The 19,551-nt window shown below is 40.3% G+C and overlaps 1 protein-coding gene across 12 annotated transcripts in view; it reads left to right on the top strand.

Annotated features, from left to right (window-relative positions):
* Positions 1 to 19,551, top strand: part of CCDC7 (coiled-coil domain containing 7) — a 266,671-nt gene that overhangs the window by 144,538 nt on the left and 102,582 nt on the right. For 11 of the 12 annotated variants that reach the window (XM_059892902.1, XM_025000934.2, XM_025000939.2 and 8 more), the window contains 3 exons: positions 8,511 to 8,624; positions 12,404 to 12,514; positions 17,520 to 17,630. In XM_059892902.1, coding sequence (XP_059748885.1) covers positions 8,511 to 8,624; positions 12,404 to 12,514; positions 17,520 to 17,630 — 336 coding nt within the window. The remainder of the gene's footprint in view (positions 1 to 8,510; positions 8,625 to 12,403; positions 12,515 to 17,519; positions 17,631 to 19,551) is intronic. The other variant, XM_059892904.1, reaches the window with a different exon arrangement.

Raw genomic sequence — 19,551 nt, 5'->3', positions numbered from 1 at the left:
ATAGTGGTTTTGATTTGCATTTCTCTGATAATGAGTGATGTTGAGCATCTTTTCATGTGTTTGTTAGCCATCTGTATGTCTTCTTTGGAGAAATGTCTATTTAGTTCTTTGGCCCATTTTTTGATTGGGTCATTTATTTTTCTGGAGTTGAGCTGTAGGAGTTGCTTGTATATTTTTGAGATTAGTTGTTTGTCAGTTGCTTCATTTGCTATTATTTTCTCCCATTCTGAAGGCTGTCTTTTCACTTTGCTAATAGTTTCCTTTGATGTGCAGAAGCTTTTAAGGTTAATTAGGTCCCATTTGTTTATTTTTGCTTTTATTTCCAATATTCTGGGAGGTGGGTCATAGAGGATCCTGCTGTGATGTATGTCAGAGAGTGTTTTGCCTATGTTCTCCTCTAGGAGTTTTATAGTTTCTGGTCTTACATTGAGATCTTTAATCCATTTTGAGTTTACTTTTGTGTATGGTGTTAGAAAGTGTTCTAGTTTCATTCTTTTACAAGTGGTTGACCAGATTTCCCAGCACCACTTGTTAAAGAGATTGTCTTTAATCCATTGTATATTCTTGCCTCCTTTGTCAAAGATAAGATGTCCATATGTGCGTGGATTTATCTCTGGGCTTTCTATTTTGTTCCATTGATCTATATTTCTGTCTTTGTGCCAGTACCATACTGTCTTGATAACTGTGGCTTTGTAGTAGAGCCTGAAGTCAGGTAGGTTGATTCCTCCAGTTCCATTCTTCTTTCTCAAGATCGCTTTGGCTATTCGAGGTTTTTTGTATTTCCATACAAATTGTGAAATTATTTGTTCTAGCTCTGTGAAGAATACTGTTGGTAGCTTGATAGGGATTGCATTGAATCTATAAATTGCTTTGGGTAGTATACTCATTTTCACTATATTGATTCTTCCAATCCATGAACATGGTATATTTCTCCATCTATTAGTGTCCTCTTTGATTTCTTTCACCAGTGTTTTATAGTTTTCTATATATAGGTCTTTAGTTTCTTTAGGTAGATATATTCCTAAGTATTTTATTCTTTCCATTGCAATGGTGAATGGAATTGTTTCCTTAATTTCTCTTTCAGTTTTCTCATTATTAGTGTATAGGAATGCAAGGGATTTCTGTGGGTTGATTTTATATCCTGCAACTTTACTATAGTCATTGATTAGCTCTAGTAATTTTCTGGTGGAGTCTTTAGGGTTTTCTATGTAGAGGATCATGTCATCTGCAAGTAGTGAGAGTTTTACTTCTTCTTTTCCAATTTGGATTCCTTTTATTTCTTTTTCTGCTCTGATTGCTGTGGCCAAAACTTCCAAAACTATGTTGAATAGTAATGGTGAAAGTGGGCACCCTTGTCTTGTTCCTGACTTTAGAGGAAATGCTTTCAATTTTTCACCATTGAGGATAATGTTTGCTGTGGGTTTGTCATATATAGCTTTTATTATGTTGAGGTATGTTCCTTCTATTCCTGCTTTCTGGAGAGTTTTTATCATAAATGGATGTTGAATTTTGTCAAAGGCTTTCTCTGCATCTATTGAGATAATCATATGGTTTTTATTTTTCAATTTGTTAATGTGGTGTATTACATTGATTGATTTGCGGATATTGAAGAATCCTTGCATCCCTGGGATAAAGCCCACTTGGTTATGGTGTATGATCTTTTTAATGTGTTGTTGGATTCTGATTGCTAGAATTTTGTTAAGGATTTTTGCATCTATGTTCATCAGTGATATTGGCCTGTAGTTTTCTTTTTTTGTGGGATCTTTGTCAGGTTTTGGTATTAGGGTGATGGTGGTCTCATAGAATGAGTTTGGAAGTTTACCTTCCTCTGCAATTTTCTGGAAGAGTTTGTGTAGGATAGGTGTTAGCTCTTCTCTAAATTTTTTGGTAGAATTCAGCTGTGAAGCCGTCTGGACCTGGGCTTTTGTTTGCTGGAAGATTTTTGATTACAGTTTCAATTTCTGTGCTTGTGATGGGTCTGTTAAGATTTTCTATTTCTTCCTGGTCCAGTTTTGGAAAGTTGTACTTTTCTAAGAATTTGTCCATTTCTTCCTCGTTGTCCATTTTATTGTCATATAATTGTTGATAGTAGTCTCTTATGATCCTTTGTATTTCTGTGTTGTCTGTTGTGATCTCTCCATTTTTGTTTCTAATTTTATTGATTTGATTTTTCTCCTTTTGTTTCTTGATGAGTCTGGCTAATGGTTTGTCAATTTTATTTATCCTTTCAAAGAACCAGCTTTTGGTTTTGTTGATTTTTGCTATGGTCTCTTTTGTTTCTTTTGCATTTATTTCTGCTCTAATTTTTAAGATTTCTTTCCTTCTACTAACCCTGGGGTTCTTCATTTCTTCCTTTTCTAGTTGCTTTAGGTGTAGAGTTAGGTTATTTATTTGACTTTTTTCTTGTTTCTTGAGGTGTGCCTGTATTGCTATGAACTTTCCCCTTAGGACTGCTTTTAAAGTGTCCCACAGGTTTTGGGTTGTTGTGTTTTCATTCTCATTAGTTTCTATGTAAATTTTGATTTCTTTTTTGATTTCTTCTGTGATTTGTTGGTTATTCAGCAGCATGTTGTTCAGCCTCCATATGTTGGAATTTTTAATAGTTTTTCTCCTGTAATTGAGATCTAATCTTACTGCATTGTGGTCAGAAAAGATGCTTGGAATGATTTCTATTTTTTTTAATTTACCAAGGCTAGCTTTATGGCCCAGGATGTGATCTATCCTGGAGAAGGTTCCATGTGCGCTTGAGAAAAAGGTGAAATTCATTGTTTTGGGATGAAATGCCCTATAGATATCAATTAGGTCTAACTGGTCTATTGTATCATTTAAAGTTTGTGTTTCCTTGTTAATTTTCTGTTTAGTTGATCTATCCTTAGGTGTGAGTGGGGTATTAAAGTCTCCCACTATTATTGTGTTATTGTTAATTTCTCCTTTCATACTTGTTAGCATTTGTCTTACATACTTCGGTGCTCCTGTGTTGGGTGCATATATATTTATAATTGTTATATCTTCTTCTTGGATTGATCCTTTGATCATTATGTTAGTGACCTTCTTTGTCTCTTTTCACAGCCTTTGTTTTAAAGTCTATTTTATCTGATGTGAGTATTGCTACTCCTGCTTTCTTTGGTCCCTATTTGCATGGAAAATCTTTTTCCAGCCCTTCACTTTCAGTCTGTATGTGTCCCCTGTTTTGAGGTGGGTCTCCTGTAGACAACGTATGTAGGGGTCTTGTTTTTGTATCCATTCAGCCAGTCTTTGTCTTTTGGTTGGGGCATTCAACCCATTTACGTTTAAGGTAATTACTGATAAGTATGATCCCGTTGCCATTTACTTTATTGTTTTGGGTTCGAATTTATACACCGTTTTTGTGTTTCCTGTCTAGAGAATATCCTTTAGTATTTGTTGGACAGCTGGTTTGGTGGTGCTGAATTCTCTCAGCTTTTGCTTGTCTGAAAAGCTTTTGATTTCTCCTTCATACTTGAATGAAATCCTTGCTGGGCACAATAATCTGGGCTGTAGGTTATTTTCTTTCATCATTTTAAGTATGTCTTGCCATTCCCTCCTGGCTTGAAGAGTTTCTATTGAAAGATCAGCTGTTATCCTTATGGGAATTCCCTTGTGTGTTATTTGTTGTTTTTCCCTTGCTGCTTTTAATATTTGTTCTTTGTGTTTGATCTTTGTTAATTTGATTAATATATGTCTTGGGGTGTTGAAAATTCTAAAGATTACTTGGTGATGACCAGCAGATCAATGCCCCAAGGACAATCAGTTCAGTTCAGTTCAGTCGCTCAGTAGTGTCCGACTCTTTGCAACCCTGTGAGTCACAGCACACCAGGCCTCCTTGTCTATCACCAATTCCACAAGGACAATAGCAGGTGAATAATTGGCTCTCTGGAATTTTTGTGCCTTTCAGCCAGCTTCAGGTAATTATGGGAACAGAAGCCCAATGGATGCCTCTACCCATGGCAGGGCCCTTGTGCCATGGAAGGTCATGGAGATCATGGTCACCTCTGCCCCAGTCACCAAATGACTCTAGAAATACAGTATCCCTGCTCCCTACTTTGAGTTCTGACTTTGGCACACATGCTCAGATAACCACTGATGATGTTGGAATATTAACCTAACCCCTAATGTTGCTTATGGTTTAAAGCTGGGAGGTTTGAATAAAAGTAATGGAGGCTTCTCTGACTCACATCAGTGTCACTTGGAGCAGAGGGAGGAGCATTTGTATCAATATTAGTTACAGGTGTCATCACAATTTGACTTTAGTGTGTGCTGAGACCCATGGCCCACTACTTGGCTAGGAGCTCTTCGGTAAAATGCCTATTAATGTTCTCTTTAAGGCCCCACTGGTTAGGAACTAGACCTAGAGATTTCTTTGGGAAAATCTTTAACCAGATCGTCTAGGGGTAGGTGCCCATTAGGATTTTTAGGTCTATTCAGTGGTCAATTAGTACTGTTTTGTTGGTAGCTTCTTTTCCTATGTCTTAAAATTTGTCAGTCAGGATGTGCATTGTGCTGTGAAGTAATAGACATCATCTTATAAGCAGGTTTAATTGAGCTTAAAAACCGGTAAAGTTGACCTGACGGAAACAAAAAAAAATCTGAGTCGGATCAGAAATATTTTTACTGTCCTTTCTCCACCCATGACTTTAGAGATCAGCAGTGTGGCTCATAGAGCCTTTAAGAACCTCTGTAAGTGATGATCCAAGTGTGTTTTTCAAGGCAACGAAAATTCCAATGTAAGGGCTCTTCTGTTGGAGCCAGATGTGCACTCAGCCGAGGAGGGGAAAAGGTCTCAGGTGTTCATGTCTCTGATCCCCCTTTGCTTCTACCTCATTGGGCAAGAATGGACTGGCACATCATACAGTGGGTTCTACAGTGACAGGCCCTACAGTGTACCCTCTCCCTCACCTAGTTTAACAAAATGACTTCTTTTTCACAGAGGCAAACTACCTTAGTCAGCAGAGTCTCTCTGAGTAGCTAGGGAAAACAATCCTTAGGACTCTGCTTTCTTTTTTCATTAAAGTGTGAATCTCAACAACTCACTGCCTCATAGGCTATCTGTTGGTTCCAGGGCATGCTAGAGTGGTCAGTGCAATTCAGCAGTACAATTTAGCATGCAGGGCCTCCAAAGTTTCTGGACCCATCAGTAACTATAAAATTCCTTCTCTAGTTTTTCAGAGCCAGTGTATTGAGTCTCTCATCTGAGTCATTCAGCATCTTGTTAGGTGAATCAAAGGCTAAGGACAAAGACAGTTGTTCTCCTTCAGAACTGAAAAGCTTATGCAAGGAATTAGGCACAGATGACGGGATTAAGATGAGGTATACAATGGAATGTTACTCAGCCATGAAAAGGAGTGCAGCTCTGACATTTGCAGTTACATGAATGGATTCCAGAAAGTAGTTTATAGTGAGACAAATTAGAGAGAGAAGGACATATATTGTATGATATCACTTATATCTGTAATCTCAAAAATAATAAAAATGAATGTGTTTACAAAGTAGAAACAAAACTCACAGATATAGAGCACTAACTTGGGGTTATCAAAAGGGGGATGAAAGATGAGAAGGACAATTGTGGTGGTATGAACCAATACAAACTACTATATAAAATAGATACGCAGCAAGGATATACTATAGAGCACAAAGAATTATACCCATTATCTTGTAATAACCTATAATGGATTATACTCTGAAAGAATAGTGAATCACTATGCTGTGTACCTAAAACTAGCTCAGCTGGTAAAGAATCCACCTACAATGCAGGAGACCCCAGTTCGATCCTTGGGTTGGGAAGATCCACTGGAGGAGGGATAGGCTAACCACTCCAATATTCTTGAGCTTCCTTGGTGGCTCAGCTGGTAAAGAATCTGCTTGCGATGTGGGAGACCTGGGTTTGATCCCTGGGCTGGGAAGATCCCCTGGAGAAGGGAACGGCTTACCCACTCCAGTATTTTGGTCTGGAAAATTCCACGGACAATACTCTGTGGGGTCACAAAGAATCAGACGGGACTGAGTGACTGACAACATAGTATTATGGTACTAAATCAACTCTTTAGAAATTTATATGCAGGTCAGGAAGCAATTGGATATGGAACAACAGACTGGTTCCAAATAGGAAAAGGAGTACGTCAAGGCTGTATATTGTCACCCTGCTTATTTAATTTATATGCAGAGTACATCATGACAAACACTGGGCTGGATGAAGCACAAGCTGGAATCAAGATTGCCGGGAGAAATATCAATAACCTCAGATATGCACATGACACCACCCTTATGGCAGAACGTGAAGAGGAACTAAAAAGCCTCTTGATGAAAGTGAAAGAGGAGAGGGAAAAAGTTGGCTTAAAGCTCAACATTCAGAAAACGAAGATCATGACATCCAATCCCATCACTTCATGGCAAATAAATGGGGAAACAGTGGAAACAGTGTCAGACTTTATTTTGGGGGGCTCCAAAATCACTGTAGATGATGACTGTAGCCATGAAATTAAAAGACGCTTACTCCTTGGAAGGAAAGTTAAGACCAACTTAGCATACTCAAAAGCAAAGACATTACTTTGCCAACAAAGGTCCTTCTAGTCAAGTCTGTGGCTTTTCCAGTAGTCATGTATTCCAGATTCGATGCACGATACTGGATGCTTGGGGCTGGTGCACTGGGAAGACCCAGAGGGATGGTATGGGGAGGGAGGACGGATGAGGGTTCAGGATGGGGAACACATGTATACCTGTGGCGGATTCATTTCAATGTTTGGCAAAACCAATACAATATTGTAAAGTTTAAAAATAAAGTAAAATTAAAAAAAAATAAAGCTGAGCACTGAAGAATTGATGCTTTTGAACTGTGGTGTTGGAGAAGACTCTTGAGAGTCTCTTGGACTGCAAGGAGATCCAACCAGACCATCCTAAAGGAAATTAGTCCTGAATATTCATTGGAAGAACTGATGTTGAAGCTGAAACTCCAGTACTTTGGCCACCTGATGTGAAGAGCTGACTCATTTGAAATGACCCTGATGCTGGGAAAGATTGAAGGCGGGAGGAGAAGGGGATGACAGAGGATGAGATGGTTGGATGGCATCACTGACTCAAAGGACATGAGTTTGAGTAAACTCCAGGAGTTGGTGATGGACAGGGAGGCCTGGCGTGCTGCAGCCCATGAGGTCGCAAAGAGTCCGACACGACTGAGCAACTGAACTAAACTGAAATCAACTCCAGTTTAATCAGACCTTTTGCAAACAGTGCAGTAGGTACTCTTGAGAGCCACATGGTATCCCCTAGTTTATGAAGCTCATTTGCCTCATTGGCAAAGTCCCCTTTCTGTATCTTGCAAGTAATCTGGTGGTAGCTCCCTCCCCACGATGCTGTGCGTGCTTATTGGTACTTGCCACCATGTTCCCTCCACAAAAGCACTGGGCTTCATTGACCACACTTCTCCTTGTGCTAACTTGGTAATGAGAGAAAAGAAATGCCAGTTTCTGAGTAGGTCTATTAAGATAACAACCAAACTCAAGGTTACAGTGAATCATTATTCACTTACCCTCAGAGTGTAGGCTGTAGATCAGACAGGGGAGATCACCAGCTCCATTGTGTTCCCTTTCACACCATGGAAGAGCCCCTGCCAAGAAGCTGACACATCAGTGCAGACTGACGTGAGGGGTGGTCTCCCAGCTGAAGGAATCCCAAACAAAAGGCTCCTTCCATTTTATGGATCCCAGGGCTCGGGTAGCTAGAGTTCTAAAGAGCATCAGCATGATTACTCATTTGCTCCATCCTGTAATGCTTCACACATGGTTTTGGAATAACTTTGCACATACCATTAGGACAACAGCCAAGTTTGAAATTGATTTCATGACTTGACTATGGTCAACTTTCCCCTACCCACCCCACTCCCATGTCTAGCTGTGAGGGTTTATATTAATTACTGTAACCATGTGTTATTCCTTTTATTTTTCCTTCAGTTTTGTTTTATTACGTTTGCTTTCTCTTTCCATTCCATATTCTTGTCCCTATTGGTTTAATTATATTTAGAAATACATAGAGTTGAGTCTTCTTCAAGAGTTAAGTAGTACATAAAACAGTGCTTTTAGAGGTTTATCATTCTTTCCTCAGTCTTCCTCTCCTTTTGTAGATATCTATGTACATTATTTGGTGATTGCTTTCCTGTGTTTTCTCTATTTTTTTCCCTCTCTCTCCTTGTTTTTTCTCATTTCTTCTTATTCTTTACCCAAAGTTTCCATACTAGCTTTCCCCTTTTCAGTTTTTTTCCTAAGTTAGCATTATATCCAGAAATCCCTCCATGTCAATATCTAGTGATGGGTTTCACTCAGATTATAGCATGGGTACAGCTGTTTCTACACATTATGTACCATGCATTATATATACCATTGTGTTTAATTATGGTTTCTTTAATCTTCTTTGCTTTAAAATGTATACACTTTTGAATATTTTGCACTCACAAATATGATCTGTGTATCTATGAAGGAACTTAAGGAATCTCTTTTGTGTAGCTTCTGATAATGATGTGCCTGACCATACTCCTGTGCTTCAGCATCAAGATTCAGTGTCAAAACTCCCAGTGCAAGTACAGAAACAGATAACTCCCAGAGGAGGAAAGCACAGTAGTAAGTACAACAGTTATAGATTCCTTTAAATTTAAAAAAATTAATCTCATTAGATTTTTCTGTTCAAGAATGTGTGTTTGAGCATATGCTTGCTTGTGTTTATGTGTGTGCTCAGTCCCCACGGACTATAGCCCAACTGCCAGGCTCCTCTGCCCATGGAATTCTCCAGGCAGGAATACTGGAGTGGGTAGCCATTTCCTACTCCAGGGGATCTTTCCAGCCCAAGGATTAAGCCCAAATCTCTTATGCCTCCTGCACTGGCAGGCAGATTCTTTACCACTGTGCCACCTGGTTTGAGCATAAAATTCATAGTGTCACTTTGATCTAAATGTGAATGTGAAAGTTGTTCAGTCATGTCCAACTCTTTGCAACCCCAGGGACTATACAGTTCAAAGAATTCTCCAGGCCAGAATACTGGAGTGGGTAGCCTTTCCCTTCTCCAGGGAATCTTCCCAATCCAGGGATTGAACCCAGGTCTCCTGCATTGCAGGCAGACTGATTACAGGTGGGCTACAAGGATAGTGATCTAAATGTGAATAATAGCCAGGTAGCGCTAGTGGGAAAGAATCCACCTGCCAATGCAGGAGACACCTGGGTTCAATCCCTGGATCGGGAAGATCCCTTAGAGTAAGAAATGGAAACCCACTCCAGTATTCTGGCCTGGGAAATCCCGTGGACAGAGGAGCCTGGTGGGCTACACTCCATGGGTTCGCAAAGAGTCGGACATGACTGAAGCGACTTAACATGCATGCACGTGAATAATATAAAACAATTAGAGAACAGGAACCATTCAACATTTGGTTGGTATTCAGTAAGGTGTCTGCCTACAATTCAGGAGACCCGGGTTCAATCCCTGGGTCAGGAAGATCTCCTGGAGAAGGAAATGGCAACCCACTCCAGTATTCTTGCCTGGAAAATCCCTTGGACTGAGGAACCTGGTAGGCTGCAGTCCATGGGGTTGCAAAGAGTTGGACGTGACTGAGCAACTTCACTTTGACTTTCTTTCTTTATTGGTATAAGACTCCATTGTAGAGAGACTTTGCACTCAGTGTCCACCAAGGCCCGGTAACTACTTAGTAGTTTTTCCAATGGATTCTACACTTTTAGTCAGCAATAGGAGATTAGGGTCCAAAAGCCAGGTGGGCACCTCTGATGTGTGGCTGTGTTATTTTGCCACAGGCTCCAGTAGGCATCAGAGAGGTTGATGAGACCTATAACTTAAAAAGTCAGTGGATTCAGGAGGGCAAGTAAGAGGGTTTCCTGTGTAGCCAGTTGGAGGACCTCCAGGGCCTCCTATAATTACAGGTCTTTTTGGTAATCTGATTGCTGGGTGCTGTCATCAGGATGGCCGTGTAGGGGGATGTGTGAGTACCAGTGTCTGAACAGTTGCACCAGTCGCTGGGCATCTTTTGTATTGTTGGGGCTGAGAGCCTGAGCATGACTAAAACTTAGCAATTATTGCCTCTGAAGAGATACCCACTGTCGCTTCCCAGTTTATTCCCAGGAATTTCCTGAGTCATGGGTCCTTTTGCCTTGTCCATAGTAATGTCCTAGACATGTTGCTACATGTGGATCAACATGGCATCCAATCCTGGTTGGGTAGTACCCTTGCCTGGACCAAGTAGGAGACATTCTTTATTATAGGTGAAAGGCTAGTGCTCCATCTGAGAATGAGACTTGCAGCTCATGGCCTTGTGGAAGGACATTAAAGGAGTATTGAAATGTATTACAGAAAAGGCAGACAGATCCTGATCATCTGTGTGGACAGGGATGCCCAAATGGGCATTTACAATATGAATTCCTTCATACCTGTTTCCCTTAGCTTGAGCAAGGGCCTCTGTGGCAGTCGCAGTGTCAGTTAAGGCCAGTGTCCCGATCTGTACCATAGCATTAAGCTGTAGTAAGTAGTCCTGTAGTCCAGTCCAGGCACGCAAGGCTGATTGTGTAGGTTTACTTAGTTACTGAATGGAGAAATAATCTCACAGACATGTTTGGTTCACTTAAACTCATCAAACAGGGCAGGCATTCCTTTTTCTCTTCTTAATAGTTGTTCTGAATAGAAGTCTGTAGGCACTGGTAGTCTGGTAGGTTTGCAGTCTTCCATGTGCCCCACTGAAATGACCCTGAGTGCAGCAGTGCTCATCACAGCTTGGGGTTGATGTGAGTTGGAGTTCACATAGAAAATACATCTGCACTACTGATGTATTCAGTAGTGGGAGCTATGAAATTGAGGTTTGTAATGCCCAAAGGCACCCGCACTATGGTCAGGTGTAAGTAAGGGTCAGAAAGCATTCCTGTGTTCCTCTAATCCTGGTGTCAGAGTTGTGGAGATAACAGTCATTGGTAAAGTAGAAGCCAAATGGCCTAAGGTATGCAATCTTCCCCCACTGCACTTTGAACTCTCATTTGGCATACATCATCAGATGCCACTGGGGATAAGGATGACGGTCTAATCCCTAATCATGTTTATTTTGAAAAGTCAAGTATTATAGGTGAAAATAGGCAGAGTTGTGGAATTCATCTTAGGATCACTGCCAGCGGGGGAGAGCAGAGGGAACACATTATTGATACTAAGTATCATCATTATTAGTACTAAGTATCATCACTGTTTTGATTCTCATGAGGCTGTTTTGGCCTCCATGGTCCACTTTCTGGCACAAGATGAGTGGTGGAGAGTCCATCCATCCCTTTCTTGAGCCTCCATTGCTGGGTAACTAGACTGTTTCCAGTGGCAGGGAGTTTACCATGCCTGGACAGAAGTTTTCAGAAACTAAGTGTCAGCCAGGAAAGGAAGGAGATTGTCTCAGGTGTTTGTGTCTTTTCTTCCGCGTCCCCTCCTTTGTCCTTCTTGGACACAGTGGCCCCTGTCAGGGAACTCAGAACCAGGGGTTCTGTTAAGACACAGCCAGCAAGGTGCCAGTGTCCCACACTAAGTTAACAAGAGTAGCTCCTCTAAGTGGAGTCTATGTAGTCTCCTCTGGTTGCTGGTCCGGTGGAACTGAGAAACCTGGATTCTTTTTCTTTAGACATGATTCTCAAAACTTCAGTATATCTTGGAGTATCCATCAGTGTCAGAGAGAAGCTGAGAGCAAATAGGAGTCACTGGGTACAACTCAGTCAGCCATGTCTGCAGCGACTAATTGACCCACTGTAATAGTTTTTGGTTTTTATTTCCTATATTTCCTTTTTAAAAGACGAATACATTTATCACTTTTTTCAAGTTCCTTTTCTTCATGTCTTCCTTCCTCCTGCCTTCCTGCTTGCCTGCCTGTAGCATACTATATATTCCCTGTCAGGTTGTTTCTTGCCCATTAAGAGTTAAATCCTAGAAATGCTTCTGAGTCAGTTTGTTGGGTCTTCATTCCTTTTATACTTGCTTGTACAGCTGTGTGTGCCACATTATATCCCATAGTCTGTGTTTTCTTAGTTTACATGCATTACTTTAGCCTACCAGTCTCCCATGCTTTTATATTTAAGTGGCTTTGACTATTTTGCTGTTATGAATAATTTGTATGGGTATATTTTCATTGTTTAGTGTTTCAATATGTATTACCTGAAAATATTTGGAAAACTCAGAAAATGACAGACTAATACAAAACATATTAGAAGTCTAAGAATATTAATGATGTGCTAAAATACCTTTCATGCACCCTTGTTAACATTCTTCCCACAGTTTTCTTGTACAACCTGGCATTTGATGATGTTCTTATAACTTCATAAAAATGAAGTTTTTTGTGAAGTTTTTTTATTTAGTGGGCCAAATTCTTCTCTTTATGCAGCTCAGGATGAAGTACCAGATAGAAATCGTATTCTTCATCATCAAGACTCAGTGTCAAAATCAGAGATTCAAGTAAAGAAACCAAGCTTGCACAAAGGGGAAGGACTTACTGGTAAGTATAAAAACTATGGAAAACATGAAATTATTTTATATTAAACTCACTAGAAGATGTTTTTATTTTGGTTCATGTTATATATTTTTGAACATGTATTTTATAGAAATGTTATACTTCGACTAAAGTGTGACTACCATGAGATATCTAGAGGAAAAAAGCAGAAATATTGTTAAACTTTGATTGGAATTTCTGTTCTTAAGATTATTTTGTGAGAAGATGAATGCCCCAAGGCCCAATAGTAGGTGAATAACTGTCTCTCCAAAGTAGAGTGCCTTTCAGCCAGCTCCAGGTAATTGTGGATACAGAAGCCCAACAGACGCTTCTATGCATGGCAGGGGCATTTTGCCATAGATTCCTTTGCCAAAGCAGTATTTCTGAGATCTGTAAATCAAGCATCTGATGGGTTCTGGAGGCCCTGTTGGAGGGCCTTTAGGGCCTTAGCTGTGTCCTCACTAAAAGGAAGCAGCTTTTCTGGTAACCCCAGAGATCAGAGTCATTAAGAGCTCCACATGGGGAAATGAGAATGCACGTGGTCAAAGAGTCCCACTATTTGCTTGGCCTGTTTTATTTATTGGAGTTGAATAGTTGGCAGTCCTATCCTCTGGAATGAGAAGTCATACCCCTTAGAGATCATGCCCAGGAGTTTCACTAGGGTACCAGGTAATTAACTGAGTATACTAATGGCCCAGCCAAGAGCCACTGGTGGTTCCACAGGGCATCTAGGCCTTACTTGGTGTGTCCTTGTCTTGGCCCACTAGAGTGAAAACTAGTCCTCTCTCTGGGAGCAGGTGCTTCAAAGTCATGACCTGTGCACTGATTACTGATACCTGAGCAATTTGATGGCCATATGAAGGACGTTAGTGCTCATGTAGCTACAGTTATGAAACAGTTTACCACAATTACTCGTTTGCTCAATCCTGTAATGCTTCTCAAGTGGTTTCAGAATAGCTTTGAACATACCACTTGATAAACAAACCAGATTTTAAAAAGATTTCATGACTTGCTGTTATTCTCCCTCCCATTCTCATCTCAATCCCATGTCCAAGAGTGAGGGTTTATGTTAAATACTATATTGAGAAGTTACCACTTCTATTTTGCCTTCAGTTGTTTCATTTCATAAGTTTGCTTTCTCTTTGCATTCGATCTTCTTACCCTCACTGATTTAATTATGTTTTGAAATACATGGAGCATGAACCTACTTCCAAAAGTTAAAAAGTATATAAAGAGCTATGCTTAGAAGCTTATTATTCCTTCCTCAGTCTTCCCTCTCATCTTGTTGGTAACCATATACATTGTTTTGTGATAGGTTTCCTGTGTTTCCTGTATTTTTTCTCTCCATCCTTGTTTTTTCTCATTTCTAAGATACCCATACCAGTTTTCCTTTTTTTAGTTTTTTTTTAAACGTAACATTATTCCTGATGATCCCTTTAAGAAATCCCTTTAAATCAGTAGGTAGAGATTCATTTCACTCAGTTTATAGCACTGTGTACAGCTGTACCACAGTATTTACCATAATTCATATTATTCCATAGTGGATAGCATGTATCCTAGTTTATTGAACTAATCTTCTTTGCTTTAAAATGTATATGGTTTTGAATATTTTGCACTTACAAATACATTGTATTCAATAACCATGTACATACTCATTTGTATTTTTAGTTCTATGAATTTGTATTAGTCTGAAGTATAAACAGGACTTCTAGGAGGTGCAGGGGTAAAGAATCCACCTGCCAGTGCAGAAGACATAAGAGACACAGGTTCTAGCTGAGTCAAGAAGATCTCCTGGAATTGGAAATGGCTACCTACTCCAGTATCCTTGCCTGAAAATTCCATGGACAGAGGAGCCTGGCAAGCTACAGTCCATGGGGTCCCAAAGAGTTGAACACGACTAAGCAACTGGATATACACACAAAGTATAAATAACCTAGGAAAAATAGAGACTTTATATATGGATGTTTCTATGTATGTATGTATATTATGTTGTTACAGCCTCTTTAAAGTATATTCATTAAAAATGTTCTCACAATTTCTAGTCACATGTTATTTATGGTAATTTACTTATGTGTGCTCAGTCTCTTCAGTTGTGTCCGACTCCTTGTGATCCTATGGACTGTAGCCTGCCAGATTCCTCTGCCCATGGAATTTCCCAGGCAAGAATACTGGACTAGAGTGCCATTTCCTTCTCTGGGGGATTTTCCTCATCCAGGGATCGAACCAGCATCTCCTGTATTGCAGGCACATTCTTTTCCACTAAGCCACTGGGGAAGTCCCAAAGTGAAAGTAAAAGTCGTTCAGTCATGTCCAACTCTTTGTGACCCCATGGTCTCCAGGTCAGAACACTGGAGTGGGTAACCATTCCCTTCTCCAGAGGATCTTTTCAACCTAGGAATTGAACCCAGTTCTCCCACATTGCAGCCAGATTCTTTACCAGCTGAGCCACCAGGGAAGCGCAAGAATACTTGAGTGGGTAGCCTATTCCCTTCTCCGATGGAACTTGCCAACCCAGGAATCAAACTGGGGTCTTCTGCATTACAGGAGGATTCTTTACCAGCTGAACTGCTAGGGAAGCCCAATTTACTTAACTTTATCAAAATGAGAGAAAAATTCACAGTATACTTATTGTAAGTATGAAACCAAGAGATTTTATTGCAGATCTCGTCTTAGCAAACACCCTCCTCTAACAACACAAGAGAAGACTCTACACATGGACATCACCAGATGGTCAACACTAAATCAGATTGATTATATTCTTTGCAGCCAAAGATGGAGAAGCTCTATACAGTCAGCAAAAACAAGATCGGGACCTGACTGTTGCTCAGATCATGGACTCCTTATTGCCAAATTCAGACTTAAATTGAAGAAAGTAGGGAAAACCACTAGACCATTCAGATATGACCTAAATCAAATCCCTTATGATTATACAGTAGAAGTGAAAAATAGATTTAAGGGACTAGATCTGATAGATAGAGTGCCTGATGAACTATGGACGTAGGTTCATGATATTGTACAGCAGACAGGGGTCAAGACCATCCCCAAGAAAAAGAAATGCAAAAAAGCAAAATGGCTGTCTGAGGAGGCCTTACAAATAGCTGTGAAAAGAAGAGAAGCCAAAAGCAAAGGAGAAAAGGAAAGATATACCCATTTGAATGCAGAGTTCTAAAGAATAGCAAGGAGAGGTAAGAAAGCCTTCCTCAGTGATCAGTGCAAAGAAATAGAGGAAAACAACAGGATGGGAAAGACTAGAGATCTCTTCAAGAAAATTAGAGATACCAAGGGAACATTTCATGCAAAGATGGGATCAACAAAGGACAGAAATGGTATGGACCTAACAGAAGCAGAAGATATTAAGAAGAGGTGGCAAGAATACACAGAAGAACTATACAAAAATATCTTCATGACCCAGATAATCACAATGGTGTGATCACTGACCTAGAGCCAGACATCCTGGAATGTGAAGTCAAGTGGGCCTTAGGAAGCATCACTATGAACAAATCTAGTGGAAGTGATGGAATTCCAGTTGGGCTATTTCAAATCCTGAAAGATGATGCTGTGAAAGTGATGCATTCAATATGCCAGTAAATTTGGAAAACTCAGCAGTGGCCACAGGACTGGAAAAGGTCAGTTTTCATTCCAATCCCAAAGAAAGGTGATGCCAAAGAATGCTCAAACTATTGCACAATTGCACTCATCTCACACGCTAGTAAAGTAATGCTCAAAATCCTCCAAGCCAGGCTTCAGCAATAAGACTGAAGGCTTCTGAACTGTGAACTTCCATATGTTCAAATTGGTTTTAGAAAAGGCAGAGGAACCAGAGATCAAATTGCCAACATCCGCTGGATCATCAAAAAAGCAAGAGAGTTCCAGAAAAACATCTATTTCTGCTTTATTGACTATGCCAAAGCCTTTGACTGTGTGGATCACCATAAACTGTGGAAAGTACTTCAAGAGATGGGAATACCAGACCACCTGATCTGCCTCTTGAGAAATCTATATGCAGATCAGGAAGCAACAGTTAGAACTGGACATGGAACAACAGACTGGTTCCAAATAGGAAAAGGAGTATGTCAAGGCTGTATATTGTCACCCTGCTTATTTAACTTATATGCAGAGGACATCATGAGAAATGCTGGACTGGAAGAAGCACAAGCTGGAATCAAGATTGCTGGGAGGAAATATCAATAACCTCAGATATGCAGATGACACCACCCTCATGGCAGAAAGTGAAGAAGAACTAAAGAGCTTCTGGATGGAAGTGAGAGAGGAGAGTGAAAAAGTTGGCTTAAAGCTCAACATTCAGAAAACTAAGATCATGGCATCCAGTCCCATCACTTCATGGCAAATAGATGGGGAAACAGTGGCAGACTTTATTTTTTGGGGCTCCAGAATCACTGCAGATGGCGGTCGCAGCCATGGAATTAAAAGATGCTTGCTCCTTATAAGGAAAGTTATGACCAACCTAGATAGCATATTCAAAAGCAGAGACATCATTTTGCCAACAAAGGTCCATCTAGTCAAGCCTATGGTTTTTCCAGTAGTCATGTTTGGATGTGAGAGTTGGACTATAGAGAAAGCTGAGTGCTGAAGAATTGATGCTTTTGAACTGTGGTGTTGAAGAAGACTCTTGAGAGTCCCTTAGACTGCAAGGAGGTCCAACCAGTCCATTCTAAAGGACTATCAGTCCTGAATGTTCATTGGAAGGACTGATGTTTAAGCCGAAACCCCAATACTTTGGCCACTTGATGCAAAAAGCTGATTCATTGGGAAAGACCCTGATCTTGGGAAAGACTGAAGGCAGGAGGAGAAGGGGTTGACAGAGGATGAGATGGTTGGATGGCATCACTGACTCAATAGGGGATGAGTTTGAGTGAACTCCGGGAGTTGGTGATGGACAGGGAGGCCTGGCATGCTGCAGTTCATGGGGTTGCGAAGAGTCGGACACGACTGAGCGACTGAACTGAACTGATGTGTCTATGAAGGAATTTAATGAATCTGTTTTGTGCAGCTCCTGATGATGTGCCTGACAATACTCCTGTGCTTCAGCATCAAGATTCAGTGTCAAAACTCCCAATGCAAGTACAGAAACAGATATCTTCTGGAGAAGGAAAACACGGTAGTAAGTACAACAGTTATAGATGCCTTTAAATTTTTAAAAAATTAATCTTACCTGATCTTTTTTCTTTAGTTCATGAATATGTGTTTGAGCACGTATAGCAATTTTGCACTTCAAATGTGAATAATATAAAAAATTAGAGAACTGGAACCATTTAACATTTGGTTGATATTTCTTGTTATAAGGCTGCATTGTAGAGACACTTCTTGCTTATTAACCACCAAGGCCCAGTAACTGCTCAGTAGTCTTTCAAAGTGATTCTATACTTTCAGCCACCAATAAGAGATTAGGGGTCCATAAGCTGGGTGGATACCTCAGATGTGTGGCTGTGTTCTTTTGCCACAGACTCCAATAGGCATCAGAGAGACCTGTAACTTAAAAGACAGTGGATTCAAGGGGCCAAGGAAAAGGTTTTCCTGTGTAGCCATTTAAAGGGTCTCCAGGCCCTAGTCAGCGTACAGGTCTTTTTGATAACCTAATTGCTGGGTGCTGTCATCAAGATGGCCATGTAGGGGGATGTGTGAGTACCAGTTTCTGAACAGTCCCACCAGTCATTGGGGATCCTTTGTATTTGTACGGGCTGAGAGCCTGAGTGTGACTAAAACTCAGGCAATTATTGCCTCCAGAGAGAGTCCTACTCTCCCTTCCCAGTCAGGAACTTCCCATGAGTCTTGGGTCCTTGTTTCTTGTCCCAGTAATACCCTAGACATGTTGCTACATATGGGTCAAAATGCCATCCAGTGCTGGTTGGGTAGTACCCTTGCCTGGACCAACTAGGAGACATTCCTTACTCTGCAGAAGGCTAGTCCTACATCTGGGAGTGAAATTTCCTGGTCATGGCCTTGTGGAAGGACATTAAAGGAGTATTGAAAAGTATTACACAAAAGGCAAACAGATCCTGATCATCTGTGTGGACAGGGATGCTGAAAAGGGCATTTGCAATAAGAATTGATTCAGACCTATTTTTCTGAACTTGGGCAAGAGTCACAGTGTCATCAGGTAATGGTGTTTCCAAACATTGTACTATACTGTTGAGTGACTGAGGATTGAGTTTCCAAGCACCCAAGGCCTTTTGGGAAGCTCAGATAATGAACCTGGGCTTCCTAAGCACAGCAACAGTAGCAGTTTTCTTGTTGTTTTTGTTTGTTTTTAATTGCTGAGCCTGTTAATGCTCTTTTTTTTTTTTTTTAAATCATCATTTTTTTTTATTTTATTTTTAAACTTTACAATATTGTATTAGTTTTGCCAAATATCGAAATGAATCCACCACAGGTATACCCGCGTTCCCCATCCTGAACCCTCCTCCCTCCTCCCTCACCTACCCTCCCTCTGGGTCGTCCCAGTGCACCAGGGACAAAACTTCTAGCTGGTAGTTTGGTAGGTTTGCTGTCTTCCATATGTCCCACTAAAATTTTCTTAACTACAATAATTTTGTTTATGGCTTGAATTAGGTGCTATCAGGTATGCATATCAACAATATGTCTCTAATAATAATCCATTCAGTAGTAGTGCCACAATAATGATATATCTGTAGTCAAGCTTGGTAGGGGTCTTGGTGGTGGTGGCTTCTGACAGGAAATCAGAGCCTTATCCATTTCTCCTCATTCTCATCCCAGGGATTTTGGGGGTCATAGTCAGCTCTGCATCGTTATCCCAAAAGTCCAAAATATGCAGTTCTTCCCCATTTGTACTTTGAACTTTGACCCTTTCACAGGACCTCATTTCCTCACTTTGTGCATAGGACATTTCATAGTCTTGTTTTTTTTTATTTTTTATTTTTTTGTAGTGTCTTTTTTTTATTTAAATTTATTTATTTTAATTAGAGACTAATTACTTTACAATATTGTATTGGTTTTTTTTTAATGTAAAAAGTTTAGGTAAAAATTGGTAGGACTCTATGATTCATTTTAGAATATCCTGGGAG

The sequence above is a fragment of the Bos taurus genome, chromosome 13, assembly GCF_002263795.3.
Source record: "Bos taurus isolate L1 Dominette 01449 registration number 42190680 breed Hereford chromosome 13, ARS-UCD2.0, whole genome shotgun sequence".
NCBI classification, from domain to species: Eukaryota; Metazoa; Chordata; class Mammalia; order Artiodactyla; family Bovidae; genus Bos; species Bos taurus.
The sequence above is the reverse complement of the archived record's forward strand: the minus strand, read 5'-3'. Positions and strand labels throughout refer to the sequence as shown.